Source organism: Oscarella lobularis, chromosome 19 (genome assembly GCF_947507565.1).
Source record: "Oscarella lobularis chromosome 19, ooOscLobu1.1, whole genome shotgun sequence".
Lineage (NCBI taxonomy): Eukaryota > Metazoa > Porifera > Homoscleromorpha > Homosclerophorida > Oscarellidae > Oscarella > Oscarella lobularis.
The window spans coordinates 1,416,697-1,438,392 of record NC_089193.1 but is presented as its reverse complement, the minus strand read 5'-3'; the positions used below and the strand labels follow the sequence as shown (position 1 = coordinate 1,438,392).

Here is a 21,696-nt window from a genome sequence, read left to right as displayed (position 1 = left end):
CGTTTCGTCTCCTCTTTAGTTAGAGTCACGATGTTAGAGCGATTTTTGATCGTTTTCGCTATCGTTTCGACCGTTCGATCGCGTCTAAACGAAAGCTTGGTCTACTACGACGCCGGCGGTGAAATCGCGATGGAAGCGGTCGTGCCGATTTGCAGCGAACGTCGATCGGCGAGCGCCGCGCTCGCCGGACTGCGCGCCGCCGAAGCGTTTCTCTATCGCGTCACCGAACTAAACGAGAACCCGGAAACGGTCGGAAAATACGGGTACGCCGTGCGAGGATCGTGCGGCAGAACGACGGGTCTGTCGCTATTCGAAGAAGGCGATCGTCTCGCGGCTTTTTTCTCCATTCGTCTTTCGTGTCGTGCCCAAGCGGCGGCGGCGGTCGATCTTGTCCTCGCGTCGTCGTCGTGGAAACGTGCGGTTGTGATCGTTAGTGGCGACGAATGCGGGTTGGATAACTTGAGAGACTTCCGCCTGTTTATGAATCGGTTGGGGGGCCGAATTGCGCCCGCGAATGCCGCCGTTTCGTACGTCGTCGCCGTGGATACGAACGACGGCAGTCTCGTTCTGCCGCGCGACGTCGTCGTCACCGACGTCAACGGCACGGCGACGCTTCTAAAGCGATTCGACGACGCGGGAATCGTGCTCTTGACGGCGAAAGAGACGGCGATTAAATTATTTCGTCAATTCGACGCAGATCGCCTTTCGGCGATTGATTACGATTGGGTTATCGGTGGACTATGGGGAGAAGACGATGACAACGACGACGAAGTTACTACTACCGCGTGGGATTATTTTTCCAAGACGGTGGCGCAGCAGCAGCGACAGCAGCCGCGCGTTTGGAAAGTCGAAGCGCACGTCGGCGAACGAAAGTCGCTCAACGAACACTTCGACGCGCCCGAACGTCACTCGAAATCGCTCGTCTCGCTTCGACGCGAAATCTACGGCGACGACTGCGAGACGAATTGCGATCGAAGTCTCGCGTCGAACGACGGTTCGCTCGTCGCCGAAATCGATTCGTACGTAATGGGCGAAGCGGTTCGCGCCGCCGCTCGTCTGCGCGACAAGCGAACGCTGAATCGATCCGCCGTCGTCGCGCTCACCGAAGGCGGCATTCGTTTCGTCGAGGATCCCGACGACGTCGCCGTCACCTTTCGTCCACATCCGCGCCGATTTAATCTCGTTTCTCTCGTTCCGGATGCGCGCAATCGAGGCGATTTTATTGTCGTCGCTCGATCGCCTATCGTCGGTCGGTCGGTTTCGATTGAGAGCGATTGCGCGGCGTCGAAAATCGTCGCGATATTATTCATTGTCGTGCCGGTCATCGCGTTCCTTTGTCTCCTCGCATCGACAATCGGACTTCTTCTGAATCGCAATCTACTTCCCACCGTCTATCGTTTTATTTACGTCGAATTTCTCATACTCGTCTCCGTCGTCGGTATCGTCGTTTCCGCCGTTCTCACCGCCGTCCGCCTTCTTCCGCTCGATCGATGCGACCATGGCAACGGAGTGACGACCGATTTCGTCGTCGTCGTGCTGACGTCGATCATTTTTTCCGCCGTCGCCGTCGCCGTCATATCGCATCGGGTCAAAATTCTCGGTCCGGGCGTCGGACGTGCGGCGAAGCCGTCGCTCGTCGCATTTCGCTTCGTCGCGCTCGTCGCTCTTTTTCTCATATTTTCCGGCGTTCAAATCGCCTTGGCGACCGTTACGTCGTTCGTCGACTCGTGCGACGGCGACGGCGCTCTCTTCTACGTCAGTCACGCGTACTCGTCGGCGCTCGGCTTCGTGACGGCGCTGTTTGCGCTCGTCAAACCGCTTCCCATTCACGATAGCTTCGAGTATCAATACCACACGAAGAGCACGAGAGTCGTTCTCTTTGTGAGCGCCGCCGTTCATCTCTGTCTCAACGTGATCTACCTGGCCGTCTATGACTGCAAAACGAGACATTATCTTCTCGTCGTACTCGCGTCGTTTCCTCTTTTTTATATTGCCGCTCTGACGGCGAGTCTGGTCGTCTTCGTTCGTCACTGCTATAACTGTCTGACAAAAGAGGTTCCCATACAAATCGAATTGATTAATCCACTTCAGGAGATGATGTTAGCAAGAACAGCCGGTAAGTCAATGATGCAGATATCTCTCTATTCGATTTTTCAACAGCAAGTATTCTTTTCTTTAGATATCTGGTCGAATAAGTATGCCGGGTCGATGAGAATTAAAAATAAAAAGCCCGGGGACTGGGGAGCGGGCATGGACAAAGGAGGAACGTTGGGCTCTCGACAATTTCCTTTTCAAATCAGCGATCGCGAACTTATCAAAGAGGTGAAGCCCGTCTTCATAAAACCCGAGCGTCTCATGATAGGTGTCTACATAGGCGGAGGTAACAAATTGACTAGCAAATAACGTTACTATTATTATTATTCAGTTTTTGTCTGCAGGAAATTTTGGCCAAGTTTTTCGAGGCACCTTGGACGGCGAAACGTCGGTCGCCGTCAAGACGATACGCGGCTCGTTCAGTCACGAAGAATTGGAAGACTTTCTCAAAGAGGGTCTTCGCATGAAAGACTTTGATCATCCCAACGTGATGCGTTTGATTGGAATCGGCTACGGCCGACCCGTCGATCAAGAAAGCGAGTCCGGTGTCGTGCCGGTGTGCGTTTTGCCTTATATGGCGAGAGGCGATTTGAAGCGGTATCTGATGGAAGGAAGACCCGGCCAGCCAATGCATAGCGAGGTAAAGATTTTTGTATTAGATTAAGGGGCTCGTGCATTTAGGCTCTTATTAGTTCTTCCCTCATCCCGTTCTCAATCAAATTGATCTGGCTCTTCAAGTGGCTCGCGGCATGCTGTATTTGTCCGAGCAGAGAATTGTCCATCGAGATTTGGCTGCAAGAAATTGCATGTAATATAATCCTTTTTGTACTGCACGTTTTGAAACTTTCTCTCTTTCAGGGTTGATGACGGTAGGCGAGTCATGGTGGGAGACTTTGGACTAGCGCGATCGCTCGAAGGAGTCATCTACAGACAGAAAAAGAACATCTGTCTTCCCTTCATGTGGATGGCTATTGAAAGTTTGATAGAGAGAGCGTTTTCAACTGCTTCCGACGTCGTAAGTAGACTCAGATCAATTTGGGGGGTGTATTGCATATATGATTTCCATAGTGGTCTTACGGTATTACCCTTTGGGAAATTATGACGTACGGGCAGAGGCCGTATCGTGGAATATATAGTTCAGATGGTTTGGTCGAATATTTGCTAAAGGGGAAAAGAATGGCTAAGCCTTATGACTGCCACGACAAAATGTATTACACCTAAAACTTAGAACGCTCTCATGTAACTGGTTTTTTAGATACAACGTCATGGCGTTGACTTGGCAAGGAGAATATTCTGATAGACCTTCTTTCGACGTCATAATAAGAGAGCTCGAGAGATGCGCCGGTCAATTGAGAGGAGGTCGTTGCGGCGACACAGCCGTTTCTATTAACACGGAAAATGATGGCATCGATGTACCTGACTACTCGTATGATCATTTACAAAGAGAAGGCAATGAAGACATCAGTGCCGAAGAATGGTACAAAAGGCCGCGACCTTTGAGCGATTTTCACGATTACGTCAACGAAGAATCTCGATATTCTGGAATCGATTATGTGAACTGCGTGACTTCGGAAGCCCAAATCGTTCCCTCTTATGTAAGTCGAACGGTATGCGCGGAGATATTTACCATCGAAGAGTCGTTGGACATGAGAGAAATCGATAAGGAAAACCCCTTCTATGTTAACTACGGTTGGACGCGAACGAGCACGAGCGGAGAAAAAGAAACCACTTTATAAAATGAAATACTATATTGATATTGGTCGACAAAACACATGATTTAAATTTTTTACGTAATGTACAGTATATGCTCCTGTAACCGAGTGATATTTTACAGTACTTTCGCACGTATCAAAACAAAGTCGCTCTTCCAATTTGTGAGTCTTATATTTCGGTTACGCCTTATATGGGGGAGAAGATTGATATCCGCGCGTGCGTTTCGACTCTTCGCGAAGCACGTGCTTACTGAGTTCCTTCGTCTCGCCATTTGTCTCCTTCTCAGTTCGATCGCCGACCAAGACCATGAGCTGGGACTCTTACCTCGATAACCTCGTCGCCCAATCGAAAGACTCATCGGGTTCGCTTAACGTCGACAAGGCCTGCATCATTGGCCTCGACGGCGGAGCCAAATGGACGACGGACGGACACGCGAACGCATTCAAGGTACGAAGAGAGACTTCAGTCGTCGGTCACGTGATATAGGCCTCTAGATCTCGCCAGCCGAAGCGGCGAACGTCGCCAAGGCGTTCAAATCGAAAGATTTCACCCCCTTTATGGCGGGCGGCGTTCATCTCGCAGGAATTAAGTATCAATTTCTTCGAGAGGAAGACCAGAAAGTTGTCCTAGCGAAAAAGAAAGAGCACGGTTCCGTTACGCTTCAGAGTTCGAAGACGGCGATCGTTATAGCGCACTGCCCCGAAGGAAGTCAACAGGGCAGCTGCAATAAAGCCGTTTCCGTTATAGCGGATTACTTGGAAGGAATGAATATGTGAGCGTGTGCGCGCCGCGGATGCGGAAGACTTTTCGGGTAGAGTACACTTTTTTTTGTTGTGTTCTTTTTCTCGTCTGTGCAATCTTATTCTATGCGATTAACTGTCGAGTTTTTGCTGTACCGGTAGTTTTTGTGTGCTTGCGTTATGCGTTCAGTGGATAGAAAGAGTAAGCGGACTGTGTTTTTGTGGCTGGGGCCCCCCTTTGGGGTCGGACGTGTCGGTGCTTTTTCCTTTCAATGATGCCGTGAAATTGACGATCGAGACGCAGATGGCGATGTGAATAGGAGAAGTTCTCGACTAAATCGAATCTTTTCGAACGTTTTTAGCGCACTATCTTGCATAGCGAAGATGAATCCGCCACGATTCGAAGAATTGCTCCAACGCGACGGCTATCTTCGACTTCACGCGAACGAAATCGCTCGACGGTGAGAAAAGAATCGCGTTCGCCTTGTCGCGCGCGATGTCGTGTCGCCCAGGTACGAACGATTCGCGCAAAAGAAAAGCGAAATCGAAGCGAACGAGGGCAGTCTCGACGCTTTCTCGAAAGGATACGAGTACTACGGTATCAATCGGACTCCCGACGGAGGCTACGTGTGCAGGGAATGGGCCCCCGGTGCAAAGACCGTCTATTTGACTGGAGACTTTAGTAAGGGGAGGGATTTCTAGAGGGGGGCGGGGAGAGCAATTCTTCGGTCACTAGATGGCTGGAATCGTACAGCGCTGCCCTATCAGAAGAAACCGTTTGGCGTGTGGGAGTTGTCTCTACCGCCGACGGCTGACGGCCGACGTCCCATTCCACACAATAGTGTAGTAAAGGTAAGTTCAATTCATTGTAAGGGTCAGTGTCAGTTCACTATGAGATCTGCATGGCGAACTTAAGCAGTTACCCAAAATGCCATATGCTAATGCGGTACACTTGTCTATTGCTTGATTAGAAAGTCTTGCCTATTCTTCCAGGTCGTCATTGAGACTCATCACGGCGAATTGCTCGATCGCATTTCGCCGTGGAGTCGACGCGTTGCGCGTCTCGGCGAGAAGCCCATATTCGACAGCATCCACTGGGATTCCCCCGATCCCTATGCATGGCAACATTCCAAACCAAAGCAGCCCAAATCGCCTCGAATCTACGAGGCCCACGTGGGCATCTCGTCCGACGAACCCAAAGTGGCGTCGTACGTTCATTTCGCCGATCACGTGATACCTCGAATAGCCGACTTGGGCTACAATTGCATTCAACTGATGGCCGTCATGGAGCACGTCTACTACGCGAGCTTCGGCTATCAGGTGACTAGTTTCTTTGCCATTTCAAGGTATGAGTAATCATGTAGAGCACGGATCCTTGTAATAACGTCGCACATCTAGTCGCTATGGAACGCCAGAAGAACTGAAATATCTGGTGGATCGAGCCCACGCCCACGGCATCTTTCTCCTATTAGATATCGTGCACAGTCACGCGTCGAAAAACGTGCTCGACGGATTGAACCTGTTCGACGGCACGGACAGCTGCTACTTTCACTCAGGCAGCCGAGGCGAGCACACTCTCTGGGATAGCCGACTATTTGATTATAACCAGTATAAAATCCATAATATTAATCTAAGAATTCTACGTTGTTCTCGCTCTCTAGGTGGGAGGTATTGCGTTTTCTCTTGTCGAATTTGCGCTGGTACATGGACGAGTATCAGTTTGATGGGTTCCGTTTCGACGGGATCACGTCGATGCTCTATCATCATCACGGGCTCAGCTACGGCTTTAGTGGAGACTACAACGAGTATTTCAGCGGTAACACGGACGGCGAGACGCTCGTCTATCTGACCCTCGCTAATCACATGTTGCACACGCTGTATCCTGAATGCATTACTATAGCAGAGGTTATCTTATACAGTATACCACGCTAAGTCTTTTGATAAGGAGTGTCTCTAGGATGTGTCTGGAATGCCTACGTTGTGTCGACCCGTTGATGAAGGGGGAATAGGGTTTGATTTCCGACTTGCCATGGCTATACCTGATCGATGGATCAAGGTGAGATATATGTAAAGTTTTATTTGTATTTGCCAATTGGGATTCAATCGCAGGTATTGAAGGAAGTTCAAGACGACGATTGGAATATGGGAGAGCTTGTTCACACGTTGAGCAATCGTCGTTACATGGAAAAAGCTATTGCGTACGCGGAGAGCCACGATCAGGCTCTGGTTGGTGACAAGACGATAGCTTTTTGGCTCATGGATGCGGAAATGTATCACAATATGAGCGTAACGAGTCCTCTAACCATGTGCATTGATCGGGGATTAGCCTTACATAAGATGATTCGTCTTGTGACGATGGGATTGGGCGGCGAAGGATATCTGACGTTCATAGGTAACGAATTCGGTCACCCGGAATGGCTCGACTTTCCGCGGCAAGGAAATAACGAGGTAAATAAACAATAACAGGCGATATGTTTTCATATGTATTTATTAGAGTTATCACTACGCTCGACGTCAATGGCGTCTTGTCGACGACGAGTTGCTGCGATATCGATTTCTCAGGGATTTCGATAAGGCCATGATGCAGTTGGAAGAAACGCATCGTTTTCTATCAGCTGATCACGTACACTCCCAAGCGCATAGGAATTAGAATTGATTAGTGTCTTTTCTAGACGTTTGTTAGCTGCAAACACGAAGGTGATAAGGTGATAGTGTTCGAACGAGGCCTTCTCGTCTTTGTCTTCAATTTTCATCCAACGAAAAGTTTCCCTGACTATCGCATTGGCGCTTGGAAAGAAGGAAAGTAAGTGCTTGCTAGAAATAGAAGTTGACGTCACTTTCATTTTCTCTTTCAATTCCAAGATACAAAATCGTTTTGAATAGCGATTCCAAGCGATTTCAAGGTCACGATCGGGTCGACGAAAACGTGGACTTTTTCACGTCGCCCAAGCCCTGGCACGATCGTCCGAATTCCCTAATGGTTTACATTCCAAATCGAGTTGCTTTAGTCTTAGCACCCGTTGACTTTTGAATTTTTGCGTACTGTATTGATGATTTTGGACAGAGGCATTTTTTCCTCCTCGTCGAAACATGACGTCACAGAACACCACGAGATGACATCGCCTCGTGATCGATGACCCAATGAGCTGGACCCAATGAGAGAGAGTAGCGTTGACGTCACCGTCCTGCGCATCGCTATCACTTTGTCGGCGTTGTCTCACTCTTCCGCGTGCCCCTTGAGTTAGTACGAAACCGCTCAAAGACTCGCTTTCAGCTCCTTTCTTTCGCAGGTTCATAGCAAATAAATCTCACAATGGGAGTCGATCTGTCAGGCGGCTGGAAATTCGGCAAGTACCTCATCTTCTTCTTCAATCTCGTCTTCTGGGTACAGTGTATGACGCGGAAATAGCGAAAGCCTCCGACTTTTCGTTTCGACTCGACTCCCCTCTCTCTTTCCTTACTTCTCGCAGATCTTCGGCTTGGCTCTCATCGTCGTCGGAGCGATCGCAATGGTACGATAAAAAAAAGAAGCGCCTCGTCGGGGGCCCCTATGGACACGCCTACGTCTTTTACAGGACAAATACGGCAGCATCTTCAATCTCGACCCCAATCAAAGCTGGACGTCCGGCCCGGCGCTCGTCATCGCCGTCGGCTGCATAATCTTCGTGATCGCCTTTTTCGGATGCATCGGCGCTATCGGGCAAAACCGTCCCCTTTTGTACATCGTACGTTTAGATAAACGAAATAATAAAAAAAAGCCTGTTTTCGACATTGCCATTGTTTAGTTTGCGGTTCTTATGTCGATTATGTTCATTCTGACGATTGTCGGCGTCATTCTTGTCGTCGTTTACAAGAATCAGGTTCCGTTGGATCTCTGCCACTAATTATTTAATCCGAAAAATTAATCTATTAATTAAATGATACTCCAGATTGAGGCCAAATTGAAGGACGCCATGTTAGATAGCATGATAAAGTACAATGAAACGGGAACTAAAAAAGTGTGGGACGGCATGCAATCCAAATGGGTATCTTCTGACGTCATTGTTGAGCTTGACGCGAAAGGAGTTGATTTTTTGTGTGTTCTGGCTAGCCCAAATGCTGCGGAACGAATAACTACACCGACTGGTGCAATCGTGGAATGAGTGTGCCAATGAGCTGCTGCATAGACGAAACTGCAAACTGTCCATTCGAATGCGGCAGTAATGACACGAGCAACATTCGCACAAAGGTATAAGTTATGACGATAGCATGTTTATTGGCGACGTTGCATTCTCTCGCGTTGTAGGGTTGCTATGACGAGACCATTGGAGCAGTGCAGAGTCATTGGCCTGCCGCTGCCGGCGTTTCTGGCGGCGTTGCTGTTGTCGAAGTACGGGCATAACGCGTTCTAATAAATTTAATTCTGTATTGTTTTTTTTTTTAGCTTCTTGCTGTGATTCTTGGCTGTGGTTTGGCTCACGCAATTTCGCAGGGCAAGTATGAAGTCGTCTAAATATACTGCTGTGTGTGAGTTGACGCTTGTTGTGTCTTTGTATGTTCTGCGTGGTACGTCTTTCTCTTCGGTGTGTATGAAGTGAATTTGGTAGTTTTTCGTATCCGGATCCGTGCTGACGTCAATTAATTAATTAGTGCGTGTTTCCTTGTTTCCTCGAGCACGCAATGGTCTGAATGCTGCTAAAAGGTAAGTCTAGAGCTGCCTACGAGAGTACTCGAGTCGAGAGAGTCGGTTTTCCGCATCCGGGATCGATCGCGCGTGCACTAAATTTTACATCGAGCTCTGACACCGTTTTGCTGGAAATGGACGGCGTGCCGGACGACGACGCGACGCTTCGAGCTCGTCTCATCTCGTTCGGCGAGAATCCGGGCCCAATAAACGATTCCACGCGCGAACTCTATCGAAAGAAGCTGAAACGATTGCTGAAAGGCAAGAAAGAAGTCAAGAAGCAACCGAAACAGTTGAAACAAGTCGAGAAAGAGAAGACAGAAGCCGAAGCGGACGGAGGAGAAGGCGGAGAAGGCGGAGAAGAAGGCGGAATCTTTGCCACACTTCTCCAAGCCCCATATCGTCTATATCGAGGTCTCTTCGGTCAAGACGACGACGTCGACGAAGACGAAAGCGAAAAAATGGAAGTTGACGTCGACGATGACGTCAGAAATGACGACGTCAACTTTCACGGCGTCACCAAAATAAAGCCAAGTCCCAAATCGAAAGACTTGCCGACGTTCAAACTACCGCGCGCCACTCCGCGACGTCCTCTACGCGCGTCGGCGGCACCAAGAGTAGTCGAAAAACCGGCTATTGCTACCATGGCAACGGACTGGGAACTCGATCCGTCGACAATCGTCATCAGTCGACGCGCGAACGGCTTCGAGTGGAAACTAGGCCAAGGCGGATTCGGCGTCGTCTACAGAGCCGTCATGAACGGCATCGATCCCGTCGCCGTCAAGTGTCTCAAGGTAGGCGTCTCCGCCAGCGTCGTGGAACAATTTCGCGACGAACTTGCGCTCATCGCCTGTCTGCGTCATCGTCACATCGTCCAATTCTACGGCGCTTGCACGCGTCCGGACAATCTCTTCATGGTCACCGAACTCATGGAAACGGATCTGTTCAGCGCGCTGCGCTCGTCGCATAGCGATCGATACAAGTGGGGCGGCACGGGGCACGGGCGCGCGATTGTACGCGGCATAGCGGCGGGACTCCACTATCTTCACTCGAAGAACCCGCCCGTCGTCCATCGCGATCTAAAGAGTCCCAACATTCTTCTCTCGTCGACGAGCGAGGGCTGTCTCGCGAAGATCGCCGACATCGGTTTGGCGCGTACGAAATTGAATACGTTGATGACGCCGCAGCCGGGCTACACGCCCGCCTGGTCGGCGCCCGAAGTGGTGTATCGCGAGCGAACGGACGAGAAGGTGGACGTGTGGAGTTGGGGTATTCTACTGTGGGAAGTCGTTACGGGGCGCGTGCCGTCGCACGGCGAGTTGGTCATGCCCGTTTGGTGCGGCTACGAGCTTTCGAGTCTGTTCGATCGATGTCGCGCGAGGGAGGCATGGCAACGGCCGAGTGCTCTCGAAATTGTTAAGAACGTTGAGCCATTGTAATTGGGAGGTCTACTCTATGTGTATAGTTTTGTCATTCGTGTTTGAGGCTTTCTCTTGCCATTTGTAGGGCGCCTTCGTGGGTTTTGTTTCCGCCGATGAATTGACCCGAGTGCACGAATATGCATCCTGGAATATTGGCCTTTTTGCTGAGTTCGTCGTCTCGCAATCCTTTCCACTCTTCTCGCAACGAGAGCCTACCAATAATACAAGGGGGTAAGAAATAAGATAAAAAGACTTGCTCTTAATTTTTACCTATTGATGAATGAGTTTGAATGCTTGGGGACGCATTGGACCCTCCAAGATCCCTTGTCGTCTTCATAGAGTGCAAACTTAATCTCTGCCACTATGCCCATCTCCTGTTCGATTTCAAACAAGTGCTCCTTCCACGGGCAGCTCCCTTTATCGAACGAAATGATCATCCCACTAGAATCAACCTAGAGGGAATAACTAAAGGTTAGTGAAAAAGTTACTCATGGACCCTGTGAGTAATTTTCTATGAGATTATTTCAATACTTTAAAACGAGCATCAATAGCTTCCTTGACCAAATCTCTTGCAGGAAGCCAAACACTGTGGAGACCTTTGACTCTCTCCTGGAACTCCGTAACAACGAGATTCACGGCCAACTCAAACTGCGCCTAGAAAAAGAATACAGGTACATATATAAATATCAGATACTTTTAACTGTACGTACATCTGGGTCCTTCTCTTTGGTGGCATTCCATGCTGGATTCAAAGCGCCAACACGCGATCCTATCGTTGTTGTCACTTTGTATCTATTGAAAAATCAATATTTGCATGCAGTTTTGGAAGTAAGATCTTATGAGTTTGCCTTGGGGTGCCATCGTACTGATCAATACCATTGTCCACTGCATCGATCTCCTCTATAAAGTTTTCGTATACTTTAGTGTATATCTTTGCTACGTCGTTAGTGGGAGATTCGAGGCCGAGAATTTCAGTAATAGCCCTTTCGCCGAAGTGGAGGTACACCAGTCCGGCGCTGCTCAGTTTTGTTTTCCACGGAAATTCAGGTCTCAACGAGTTCATGGTGCTATCAAAAGACCTAGGGAATTTAATTGCTCTGAATGCATTTGAAACTACAGAAACGATGACCACCTCTGGTGATGATCGTATCTGTGAGTCTGTGGATCGTAGATTCCGCCCACGTCCACTACGATGTCGCATTTTTGTAGCGTTTGTGGATCTCGAGAGCGACAGATTTGTGCGTGCTTGTACTCCGGCAAAAGACGAAGAATGCCGCAGGCCAACGCTTCGTCGCAATGGAACTTGCCGTCGTGCGTGCCTATCACAACTTTCGGCTTCTTGACAACTTCCATGGAAACAAGCCTGCGAAAAAGCCTAAGCAGCTATGCAACTATTCTTCGCAAGTCAGAATCGTAAGAGGTAACCTCATACAGGAAGCATGCGCACCCGGTCTACTGTCCGCACTGCGCAATCACGGAAAAAAAGAACGAATGTCGACCAGATTTCCTTCTCTAACTTACGCCCCCCTCACGGCCGGGGCGCCCGTAAGTCTGTAGAAGTTCCTTTCCTTGCCGCAGACTCTCTGTATTGGGACACACGACCTGCTCGCTGTGCGGGTACAACAGTCCGGGTACAGTACGGTGTAGTCCATGAAGAGGGGAGAGTCTGGGGCTTTTAGTACCTTGTCTGATCGTGGCAGAGACCCGACCCAGAGGGATTATTGATGAAAGTCGAAGAATTAAAAAAGGTTTATTTTTATATTGGTCACAAATTTTTATATGAGTATCTTATAAAGATTTGCACTCTTACATCAGAAAGAGTCCAAGATTTGGAGCGGGCGAGTTTTACTTTTTAGAGAATAATTTTATTCTGGTTATTAATTTTTATGTGAACATCTTATAAAGATCTGCGCTCTTACAACAGAAAGAGCCCAAGAATTGGAGCGGGTGAGTTTTACTTTAATGGACTCTCATCGGTATTGGCGCATTGATTATGTGCACGTTTGTATAGAAACTCAAGGGATTGGAGCAGGAGCAGGTGATTTAGTCAAGTCAGAATTCTCGGACTGTCATTCTGTCATTCTTTTTTTATGCGACGGGATTGTTTTAGCAATTTGCTTTAGTGAGCTTGTCTGCGTTTTACCAATTTTGCAAAGAGTAAGTATTGATTCTTCTAGTCATTGAGGACAATGTATTCATCTGAAGAGGACGCAAGATTTGTTATCTTTCAAGAGGTTAATTAAAACAAAATCTGCGTTTTGGCTGACGCGCAGCATTGCACTTTTTAGAAAATTGAAGAGCTGAAGAAGAAGAATTTGCAACTAGAGGAGGTCTTATGAGCTAATTGTGAAAGTATTGATTCATTGCTTTTGTATGTGAATAGGGCAGCAAAGACGGGATTGCTTCACTGAGAGAGGTTAGGCAGTTTAATGCTGAGAATAATTATGTAATTGAAACCATTGAAAGGAGAATAAAATTCTTCATGAAGTGGGTTGTTGGGCCGCGGAATTATAAATTTATTTTAATTTGTTTCTATTGTCAAAGCGTCTGAACAAAGCGGAGCGCAAATTGATGGAGGTAAGGATTATGTACTTTGATTCTTACATGTGACGTAATAGATTTTCTAATTTAATTGTCAGATTAATGATCAGCAGCGGGCAGTAAGAAAATGAAGACTGTTGTATAAAGGTCAAGGAAATTTCCTATGAAGGTCAATTTTCATGAGCTTCGAAAGAATCTTCAAGAGGAGATTCGAAAGGATCTTCAAGAGGAGATTCGAAAGGATCTTCAAAAGGAGCTTCAAGAGGAGCTTCAAAAAATGCGTGGAGGTATGTTTTCTAATTGAGAAGAACTATGGGGTCTTGTCTTCTAAATACGAGATACTGTAATTCATTTTTTGTTTTAGAAATTTTTCGCCGTGTTTATGATTCTACAGCTGCTGCCGCTGCTTCCGCTACATCCGCTACCAGCGGAGTCAGCAGCCGTTAGGGGATACAATTTTTTAACTAAGAGTTTAGCATTTTGTAGTTATTACTAGTCCCAGGCTACTGTAGAACATTTTTAACTATTTTGGCTGGATATTTGCACTGTAGTGGGGTATTCACCGTAAAGGTAGTAGTAATAAAGGCAGTACACTGTACAGGCATAGCCTTCTCTCTCCTATCTATGGTACAGGCATCTTTTGTAACACGTGATCAAACATGTGGCTGCTGCCATGCTACGGGCTTTCGGAAAAATGGCTCTCCGGTCGGTGATCGCCGTTTTTCTGTGTCTGACAGCCTCCAACGCGAAACCCCAACTCTCTCTAAATCGTCCGAATCTATTACTACCGTACGCCGTCGACGAAGCGTCGAAATCCTTCTTCATTTTGAAGGGAATCTGCCCGACTAAATGCTGTTTCATCTGGTTCGCTCTTTTCGATAATTCTCGTGAATTTATCGACTCTAAAATCACTACAGGAGCACGAACAAGCCCGAAGTGGCTCTCATCGAAGGAACGGACAATAGTAGGAATTTTCCTTCGTACATTAGCGAGAAAACGAGCTAGATCTTCATAGCGATTAGCAGCGGAAGCGCAAGTAGCGGCGGCAGCGGCGCGGAGTGCTCGGTCTCGGCGCGCGTAGTCGCCACGTCGCCGCATCCGACTACAAAAACCGCAGTAATTATCGCAAAGGACACCAGTAAGGGGGAAACAATCAAAATTTCACAAAAAAAATGATTAACGACTAAACCGTTTCAAAGTATCCGGTCAGTCTCTGCGCTGCGACGTGTTCATTAGCGATATCAAACGCATCGAAATACGAACGACGAGCAAGGATTTAATTGTAGACGAGGCGCCAAAGGCTCTTCACGTGCAGGCTTTCGACGCCAAAGGCAAGACAAAGGAGAAGGGGCGAATTCTCTCTATTTATGCTTGGATTGGATTAGAGAACATGTTCACTGCTTTGAGTAATCATCCGTTTGTATGGAACCTCGTCAGTTTCGACGGCAAAGACGATCCATCGATATACGTCAGGTTAGTATATTGAATTAATACTAGAGAATAATTACAAGTGTTTATAGACTTTTAACCTATTCGGATTCGTTGTACGAAACCTCAGAAGAGAACTTGAAATTAGAGAGAACCGTAAGAGCGCAGAGAGAAGGCCACCTAGACTCCTTTCACACATACAAATATTAGGGTTTAAAAGGCGACACGATATTGGTCGAGGGCCTAGCGACAGGTCTCGTTAAAGTATCTGCTAGATTAGTACATTCTATTTGGAAGGTAACTCTGCACCAATTGACTTTTCGCAAAGGGACCCACCCCCTTTTTCCTCTAAGAACGTCAACTCATTCGAAGTCGTTCTCCAAGTCGTTGAAAACGTCCAGTTAATTCCGTCGTCCGACGTGTATATACTCCAGCAGTCGTACGTGGATTTTATTGTGGAGAAACAGAAGGCGAATAGACTACTAGGTCAGCCACCTCTCTATAGAGTTATTAGTACCACTGATCCTTCCTATGCACACGCACGCGAGGATTTCATTGTAGCATGCGTTGTTTTTCTCTCAGTTCTTGACATGCCGTCCGATCAGTACATACTTTCGTCAACGAATTCCAGTGTTGGACGTCTCGATGCAAATTTGAGCCGAGTGACGGGACTGGCCATCGGAGAAACGGACGTTCAATTGCTAAGCACTCGTAACAAGACTAACCAAAGGATGTGCTATTATAAAATTTTGATTCTAATTTTAAGAATTGAATTCGAGTCTTGTGACGAGGATTCCCACGACGACGGTCCACGTGGTTCCGCCGGCGTATTTAGGTGAAGACGAGAGCATCTTGTGACATGCCGAGACTGATTCCTTCTCTTCAAAGTGTTCGAGATATCGGGAAGAAATTGGGTCGTACAAACGGGAAAAGTATACGAAATCACTATACACGTCTATGGGAGTCACAATCATCGGCTGAAGCTGACGGAGGTATGTTTATTGTCTGGGAAAAAGCAAACGAGATTCTAAGGGCGTTTCTATTTGGAAGAATGTTCGCATTGAGAGTAGTTTTCCTCTTGGTCATTTGAACGTTATTTCGTCGTCCGAAAACGGTTCCTATCATCTCGTCAATGGAACGAAGGTCGGCGACGTCATGTTGTCTGCCAAACTGAAGTGCATCCAGGCAAGAAGAAAGGGATAGTGAAGGCTATTGTAGTGGAACTCTTGGCTCTTCTCTCATTTCAGATTCTTGGAAGTGATGAGTTGTTCTATTTCGACCATCCCCTATCGGCTGAACAGCCCATGGAAATTCTTAGTCCAGTCACTGTCACGCCGAAACGCGTTCTGCTTCCATGGCATCCCAAGACCAACGCAACGTATCAATTTAAAGTTAGTGCAGACTCGCTATTTAACCAATACACGTACACAGTTCAAGACGACTATAGAAGTCCTTTACCCAAACCTTATTGAGTGTACCATCCGGATAGAAAATACTGATTTTTTAGGCGTCTGGCGGTAGCGGAAATTATGATTGGTCAATTGACTTTCCGGCCATTTCTCCTATCAATCAAAGCGGCGTGGCAACAGTACAACAGAAGGGCGCGTCTCATCCCAAAGCATCAGACGATAAAAACTCTATGATATTCGACACGTCGGAAGTAAGTCCGAGACGCCTCTTATATCAGATTTGGGAATATCTTATTGGGCAGCTACACATCGTGGATCCCGTCGAGATGGAATTCTTGCCACTGCGACTCGAAGCTCTCGTCGACACGACGCTCGATCTTCCTCTCGCAATGAAAGGGCGAATAAGCAGTAAAAGGATTGATACAGATATAAAGCAGGCATCACTACAAATGGGGTACACTTTAGCCAATGACAGCAATAATCTCATTCCTTTTAACGACTGTCGCCATCTCAATTTCTTGCTCAACTACACCGATCAGAAAATATTCGAAGCCGTTTCCTATACAAACTACAGTATAGAATGGCTTCAAATTATCTGACATTTGCTTGTTCAATTTCTTTTTAATTTTCAGCGCTTGACGATCTTCCGGAGGGCGCTTGTGCCATTTTGAGAGTCAAAGCCCTTCACCCGGGACACACGGCTCTAACGGCAATGTACACTCGAATGAAATTATCGGCTTCAGTTCTCATTGGAGCCTATAACGAATTAGAAGTAAGGAGACGAGACCCACTAGAAAAGAAATTATTTTTTTAAAATATTAGATTCTCTCTCCTCCGGCTCCTGCACTCGTTACCATTGGCTCATCGTTTGTGTACCAATTCGACGGGGGTCCGCTACCGTGGCCTCAAGAGCAGAGATACTTTCAAGACGTCGAAGCGGATTCCAACGCATTGACCGTCGATCCCACGTCCGAATTACGCGGCGCACGTCACGAGTACAGAATCGGTTGTCGTAGATTAGGAGACGAGGTAAAATCCACCGCGTACGGACGATTATGTATTTATTATTTTTAACACTCCCAGTCGATAACTCTGAAGGTGGGCAATCGAAACGTTTCGGAGCGTTGGTTTCACGTGTTCTCCGTTCTGAAAGCGACGTAGCTAAATACGTAGATTTTAATTGATTTTTTACTCTCTATGTTTTTTTTGTTTAGTATCCTATGTCGTGAGCCGTATTCGGCTATGCTCGTGCCGTCGGCCAACGTGGAGAAGTGTCCCTTGTTCAGTCGCGAACTCGCGAAGGAGATTCACGTCGCCTTTGACTATTCTCTCCAGTTGGAATTGACGGTGCAGGAGAAGGGGGGCCGAAATTTCGACAATTTTACGTCGTTGGAGTGGAAATGGCAAACCAATGGAATCAGGATCATCAAAACCGATCTAAAAAATCCCAACGGAAATAAGGGTTACATAGAAAACGATACATACGAAATAGTGAATAATCTCTCATGATAAGGTTTCGTTCAATTGTGGGAGAGGTCAACGCCCGAGACGGTCAACATAAACGTTGTCAGTAGCTCTTATAGCAGAAGATACGTGACGGATAGACAGGTACGTCGTAGCATTAGATTCTTATGTGGTGAATCTTGCACATGCGTTTCTGTTTATAATAGCTGGCTGTTTTGCGTCGCGAACTAAAGGATCATTTGCTGGTGAAATTCCAAGGGAATCCCGCCGTCAATCCGTCCTCGGTGACTCTATTTAATCATTTACTGAATACGGTATGTAGGAGTGGACGTGGAGGTGTATTCGTACTCAACGTCCTTGTCGTAGGCTAGTCTAGTTGTCACAAACGGATCTCAATTCTACGAGTTGACTCTCGATAGCGACAAGTCGAAAGAAATAATTAAATATCATCAAGAACTTGGCTCAAATGAAATAACCGTAAGATCAGAGGTCCGAATTCGTTTTTTTCCCCCTTCTCAATATTTCTCAATTCAAAGATCACGCCGATTTCTGACGGCCAGGCGATTCTTTCCGTTCAAGACTTGTGCCTTGTAACGTTGATTCCGTCGCCCACGGCAACCGTTCGCGTCACGGGGATACATTCATTTGACGTCAAAGTTCCGGAAAAAGTAATTAAATCTATATGTATCGAGGGGAGTCGTTCCTTTATGTTTATGTGTTCAGGTTCAAGTCGACCAATTCATCGAGGCCACCGTTTGCGTTCTCGATCTATGGGGAACCCCCATCCCTTTCAGCCAATACAAATTCATCAATCTTCAAGCGCACGCCTTGGCTCCCATTCTCAAATTCAGGTTCAGAAAACCGCGTGCAGCTCGTCTCAACGCAACATGACAACGAAATTCTCATATTTTATTAGCAACGCGCAGAAACGCGATTCTCGCAGCGACTGCGCTCTCTTTTCCATCCAAGGCCTAGTCGAAGGAACGACGCAGATTCTTTTCAACGCGACAGCGCCAGGCGGTCATCTAATCACAAGCGAACCCGAAACGATACAAGTCTACTCGCGAATTCAAGTCAAACCGGACGAAATCGTTCTCGTTCCAACGGCGCTATTCCAGGCACGGACGTCGCTCTTTTAGTTGCGTAAATGTGAGACTCTCCGCCTTGCAATAGGTCCAGGTGATCGGTGGCCCGAGAAACGACGCTCGGATCGTTTTTAAGGCTCTAAACGAGTCCGTAGCTAAAGTGGATACGATTGGCTTGATAGAGGCTATTGCTCCCGGCCGAACAATTGTTTCTGTGGCGAGTGAGGCGTCCGACGGATCCGGCACGATTTATTCAGAGGTTTCTCAGAGGGATTAATTAATTAATTAATAGATCAATTTTATTTATAGGCGGAGGTGCGCGTCATCGTCGTCAAATTGACGGGACTGAAAATTCGCGTGCCTTCGGATCAAATTGTCGTTGGCAGCGAGGTGGGTGTCCTCTGACTCGATTTAGAAGAAAAATCGTGTATGGCTTTTCGTCAAGGTTTCTGCCTATGTGATGGGTCAGTACGAAGAGACGCCGTTCTCGTTTGCGAGCGCCGTTCCTCAGCTTTATTTCCACTGGAAGTCGAGCAACGAGGATCTGGTCTCCCTTCACTCCGTCTATCATCGGGTAAAGAACGAAATCAATTATTATTCGTCTAATTCTTATTTTTTGTAGGCTGGAGTTTCTCTCGATTCCGATCCCGATTTTGCCGTGCGACTGAGAGCCGACAGAGTCGGTCAATCAACGATCAGCGTCCACGTGAACTGTCCACCGAACGTTTGCTCTCCGGATCGCACGACGCTATCGAGCTCAGCTGAAGTACAGGTTAGTCAGCATCGCTTTTATAAAGGGACTCTTGGGACTCTTTCTCCTCCCCAGATACTAGAATCCCTTAAGCTTCTTTCCCCCGCGTCGGGTCGTCTTCTATTGCCCCATCGAGCCGATTTTCGCGTTCGCACGAATCGCGACGGCGACTGTCTCGTCGCCTATCGCATCGTCTCGACAATCGACGGACGAAACGACGACGATCCGGGACCGGCTCAAATCGACGAGGAAGGTCACATCACGACGAGGAGTCTCGACGGTGCCGTCATCGTCGTCGTCACGGCAGTCGAACCGTACGGAATTAATCAAACAGTGCTAATTCATTTGGAGGTATAATTGGGAGGGGCCCTCCGCGGATCGAAATTCTCGATTTTTTTTCTAGGTTCGTCCTGTCGTATCTCTGACTATCAATTCCCTTTCGTCTGTTCGCGGCGGTTCCGATAAGTTCCACGCGTTTCCTATTGGCTATTCGGCGCGTTTCGTTCTATCGTTTCACGACACGATCGGTCGCGAGTTCGATTACAAGGACATGCCTGTTCGTCATCAGGTGAACCGAAACGACGTCGTGCGCGTTCTGCGGCAGACCGACGACGGCGCGTATCGCATAAAAGGCGTAAAACTCGGTCAAGTGATAGTGAAGGTAGGAACAGTAAGAGAGACTTTGTAAGTGGAGTCAATGTTTCTCTCGTTTAGATGCAACTCTCCGCTTCGCCTCAAATCAGCGATTACATTCGAGTTCGAATCGACCAGCCGCTGGAACCCAAGCTGGCTACGATTCACGAGGGATCGACTGTTTGCTTTCTAAGCCTCACGCCTTTTACCAAAGGTACAGTATAGTCCAGAAACCTTCAAAGCTCTAGTACCCTATAATAAACTTCTTTCTTTTTTTTCTAAAGGCGTTTGGTCCTCGTCTGAACCGCGCGTTCTTCGAATCGACCCTTTGTCGGGCAAAGCGCACGCTCTCTCGTCGGGCCGCGCATTGATTTCCAACAAAGACGACGACGTCGTTAACACTCACGTCGAGGTAAAAACGACTACATATAACGCCGATACCGAGTCGGCATTTTCACTTCATAGGTGACCGTTTCACCGGTTCGCACGCTAACGATTTCACCCCTGGACAGCAAGAGCCGACCGCTATCAGACTGTCTCCCTGAAGCGGGGTGCGCCCAGCCGGACTTCTCCGTTGAATTCTTCTCCGACGATAACGGAGGTAAGTTCACGGATTTTCACGATTGCGGCCCGGATTGCGACGTCGGCGTCGTCGCGGACGAAAACCGAAACTCTCCCAATCATTCGCGTCAAATCGATTTCGCCTGCGCCATCGAATCGGACTTGGAGTTCTACCACGTGTCGGGCAAACCCGGAAGTGTAGCGGATCTCTTCGACGCCGTCGCTCACTTCGATGCGACGACGGGCGAGAGCGAGTGTCGCGTGCGAGCGAAAGGAGATGCGGCGACGAGCGTCGTTCGTTCGGAAGGCCACGTGATCGTTACGGCACGCGTCGTCGACTCGACGAGCGCGAGCGCGAACGTTGGCGTGCCGTTCTTCGGAGCCTTCTCCCTGGAAACGAATCGCGTTCGATTGAACGGCGCCAACGACGCGCACGTGACCGTGACGATTTTCGGGTCCCCGAAAGTTCTCGCTTCGTTGACGGTGACGTCACTGTCGTCGGCACTCGGAGCGAAACTGAGTATTGGAGTCATTGACGTCGCGCTTCTATCTCAGCCGGCTCCGTCGAACGACGAGGAATTCCGCGTTTCGATATCGAGCTCGTTGACCGGCCAAAGGCAACTTCTCGTCGTCACTTACATCGCCGATACGAAATCTCAGAAAGAAGACGTCCGTGACGAAGAACCCTCGAAGAAACCCCCCGAGTCGATTCCCGCTCGAGAAGTCTCCGCGACGTCGAATTTGATTCTCTACGTCGTCGTCCTTCTCGTCTTGATTTTCTTGACGAGCCTGTGCTACCTGTTCGGTCGTTCGGGTTCGACGGGCGCGCTCGTCGACGCGCAGCCCGTCACTTTCGAGCCCGTTAATCCGAGGACGCCGCCGCAACCGGCGTTTGGTTCGAGTCGATACCGCGGAAAGCGATCGACTCCGACTCCGATTCCCGGCGCCGGCGGCGCGACTCCCTTCACTCCCATAGCGCAGAGCGGGCACGTTCCGTACGCTCAAAAACCGAAACAATATTCCGCGTCCTAGTCGCGGAAACGTAGGCAAGTTTAGTATCGCTTTTGAGTCCGGAGAGGAGACACTAAGAATCAACAGTTTTGATGTGAAAGAGGAAGTAGAATGAGCATTTGAATGGATGAAGTACATGCACTTAAGGTACAGTCTAATCACGGGTTTCTCCTTAGTCCCTG

General features: G+C 48.2%; 8 protein-coding genes across 8 annotated transcripts; 7 read left to right on the top strand and 1 right to left on the bottom strand.

Annotated features, from left to right (window-relative positions):
• The first annotated feature begins 18 nt into the window (after positions 1–18).
• Positions 19–3,930, top strand: LOC136198531 (uncharacterized). The gene is made up of 7 exons (XM_065988505.1): positions 19–2,116; positions 2,180–2,380; positions 2,439–2,734; positions 2,787–2,902; positions 2,953–3,109; positions 3,163–3,302; positions 3,350–3,930. The coding sequence occupies exons 1-7, from the start codon at positions 31–33 to the stop codon at positions 3,828–3,830; spliced, it is 3,477 nt and encodes a 1,158-aa protein (XP_065844577.1). The 5' UTR covers positions 19–30; the 3' UTR covers positions 3,831–3,930.
• A 99-nt stretch (positions 3,931–4,029) lies between these two features.
• On the top strand, positions 4,030–4,758 carry LOC136198551 (profilin-like). The gene is made up of 2 exons (XM_065988532.1): positions 4,030–4,254; positions 4,302–4,758. Exons 1-2 carry the CDS (start codon positions 4,114–4,116, stop codon positions 4,581–4,583), a joined length of 423 nt encoding a protein of 140 aa, XP_065844604.1. The 5' UTR covers positions 4,030–4,113; the 3' UTR covers positions 4,584–4,758.
• Positions 4,759–4,776: 18 nt separating this feature from the next.
• On the top strand, positions 4,777–7,616 carry LOC136198536 (1,4-alpha-glucan-branching enzyme-like). Its single transcript, XM_065988514.1, has 12 exons — positions 4,777–4,859; positions 4,910–5,008; positions 5,060–5,229; positions 5,284–5,399; positions 5,541–5,893; positions 5,946–6,155; positions 6,209–6,452; positions 6,505–6,603; positions 6,657–6,995; positions 7,042–7,170; positions 7,220–7,350; positions 7,410–7,616. Exons 1-12 carry the CDS (start codon positions 4,852–4,854, stop codon positions 7,576–7,578), a joined length of 2,067 nt encoding a protein of 688 aa, XP_065844586.1. The 5' UTR covers positions 4,777–4,851; the 3' UTR covers positions 7,579–7,616.
• Positions 7,617–7,652: 36 nt separating this feature from the next.
• Positions 7,653–9,142, top strand: LOC136198549 (tetraspanin-9-like). Its single transcript, XM_065988530.1, has 9 exons — positions 7,653–7,787; positions 7,838–7,932; positions 8,018–8,059; positions 8,123–8,272; positions 8,333–8,407; positions 8,477–8,572; positions 8,638–8,775; positions 8,833–8,916; positions 8,971–9,142. Exons 2-9 carry the CDS (start codon positions 7,861–7,863, stop codon positions 9,037–9,039), a joined length of 726 nt encoding a protein of 241 aa, XP_065844602.1. The 5' UTR covers positions 7,653–7,787; positions 7,838–7,860; the 3' UTR covers positions 9,040–9,142.
• Positions 9,143–9,274: 132 nt separating this feature from the next.
• On the top strand, positions 9,275–10,786 carry LOC136198540 (tyrosine-protein kinase SRK3-like). The gene has a single exon (XM_065988519.1). The coding sequence runs from the start codon at positions 9,345–9,347 to the stop codon at positions 10,647–10,649; it is 1,305 nt and encodes a 434-aa protein (XP_065844591.1). The 5' UTR covers positions 9,275–9,344; the 3' UTR covers positions 10,650–10,786.
• LOC136198546 (MYG1 exonuclease-like) lies at positions 10,624–12,082 on the bottom strand. The gene is made up of 7 exons (XM_065988526.1): positions 12,057–12,082; positions 11,764–12,006; positions 11,480–11,710; positions 11,342–11,423; positions 11,163–11,285; positions 10,902–11,083; positions 10,624–10,843 (listed from the first exon to the last, which is right to left on the bottom strand). Exons 1-7 carry the CDS (start codon positions 12,059–12,061, stop codon positions 10,681–10,683), a joined length of 1,029 nt encoding a protein of 342 aa, XP_065844598.1. The 5' UTR covers positions 12,062–12,082; the 3' UTR covers positions 10,624–10,680.
• LOC136198552 (M protein, serotype 2.1-like) lies at positions 12,082–13,776 on the top strand. The gene is made up of 12 exons (XM_065988533.1): positions 12,082–12,379; positions 12,428–12,469; positions 12,537–12,578; positions 12,643–12,753; positions 12,809–12,865; positions 12,920–12,961; positions 13,015–13,047; positions 13,098–13,118; positions 13,176–13,208; positions 13,271–13,291; positions 13,342–13,459; positions 13,537–13,776. The coding sequence occupies exons 5-12, from the start codon at positions 12,821–12,823 to the stop codon at positions 13,617–13,619; spliced, it is 396 nt and encodes a 131-aa protein (XP_065844605.1). The 5' UTR covers positions 12,082–12,379; positions 12,428–12,469; positions 12,537–12,578; positions 12,643–12,753; positions 12,809–12,820; the 3' UTR covers positions 13,620–13,776.
• A 69-nt stretch (positions 13,777–13,845) lies between these two features.
• LOC136198528 (nuclear pore membrane glycoprotein 210-like) lies at positions 13,846–21,696 on the top strand. The gene is made up of 35 exons (XM_065988503.1): positions 13,846–14,036; positions 14,090–14,136; positions 14,188–14,310; positions 14,372–14,503; positions 14,558–14,645; positions 14,693–14,756; positions 14,811–14,897; positions 14,954–15,086; positions 15,183–15,311; positions 15,367–15,435; positions 15,489–15,592; positions 15,651–15,785; positions 15,848–15,991; positions 16,108–16,260; positions 16,312–16,417; positions 16,475–16,582; positions 16,642–16,781; positions 16,832–17,038; positions 17,093–17,166; positions 17,224–17,471; positions 17,523–17,617; positions 17,680–17,787; positions 17,840–17,950; positions 18,010–18,141; positions 18,197–18,324; positions 18,390–18,591; positions 18,647–18,817; positions 18,868–18,948; positions 19,004–19,132; positions 19,181–19,330; positions 19,385–19,660; positions 19,713–19,970; positions 20,024–20,156; positions 20,227–20,354; positions 20,408–21,696. The coding sequence occupies exons 1-35, from the start codon at positions 13,846–13,848 to the stop codon at positions 21,533–21,535; spliced, it is 5,712 nt and encodes a 1,903-aa protein (XP_065844575.1). The 3' UTR covers positions 21,536–21,696.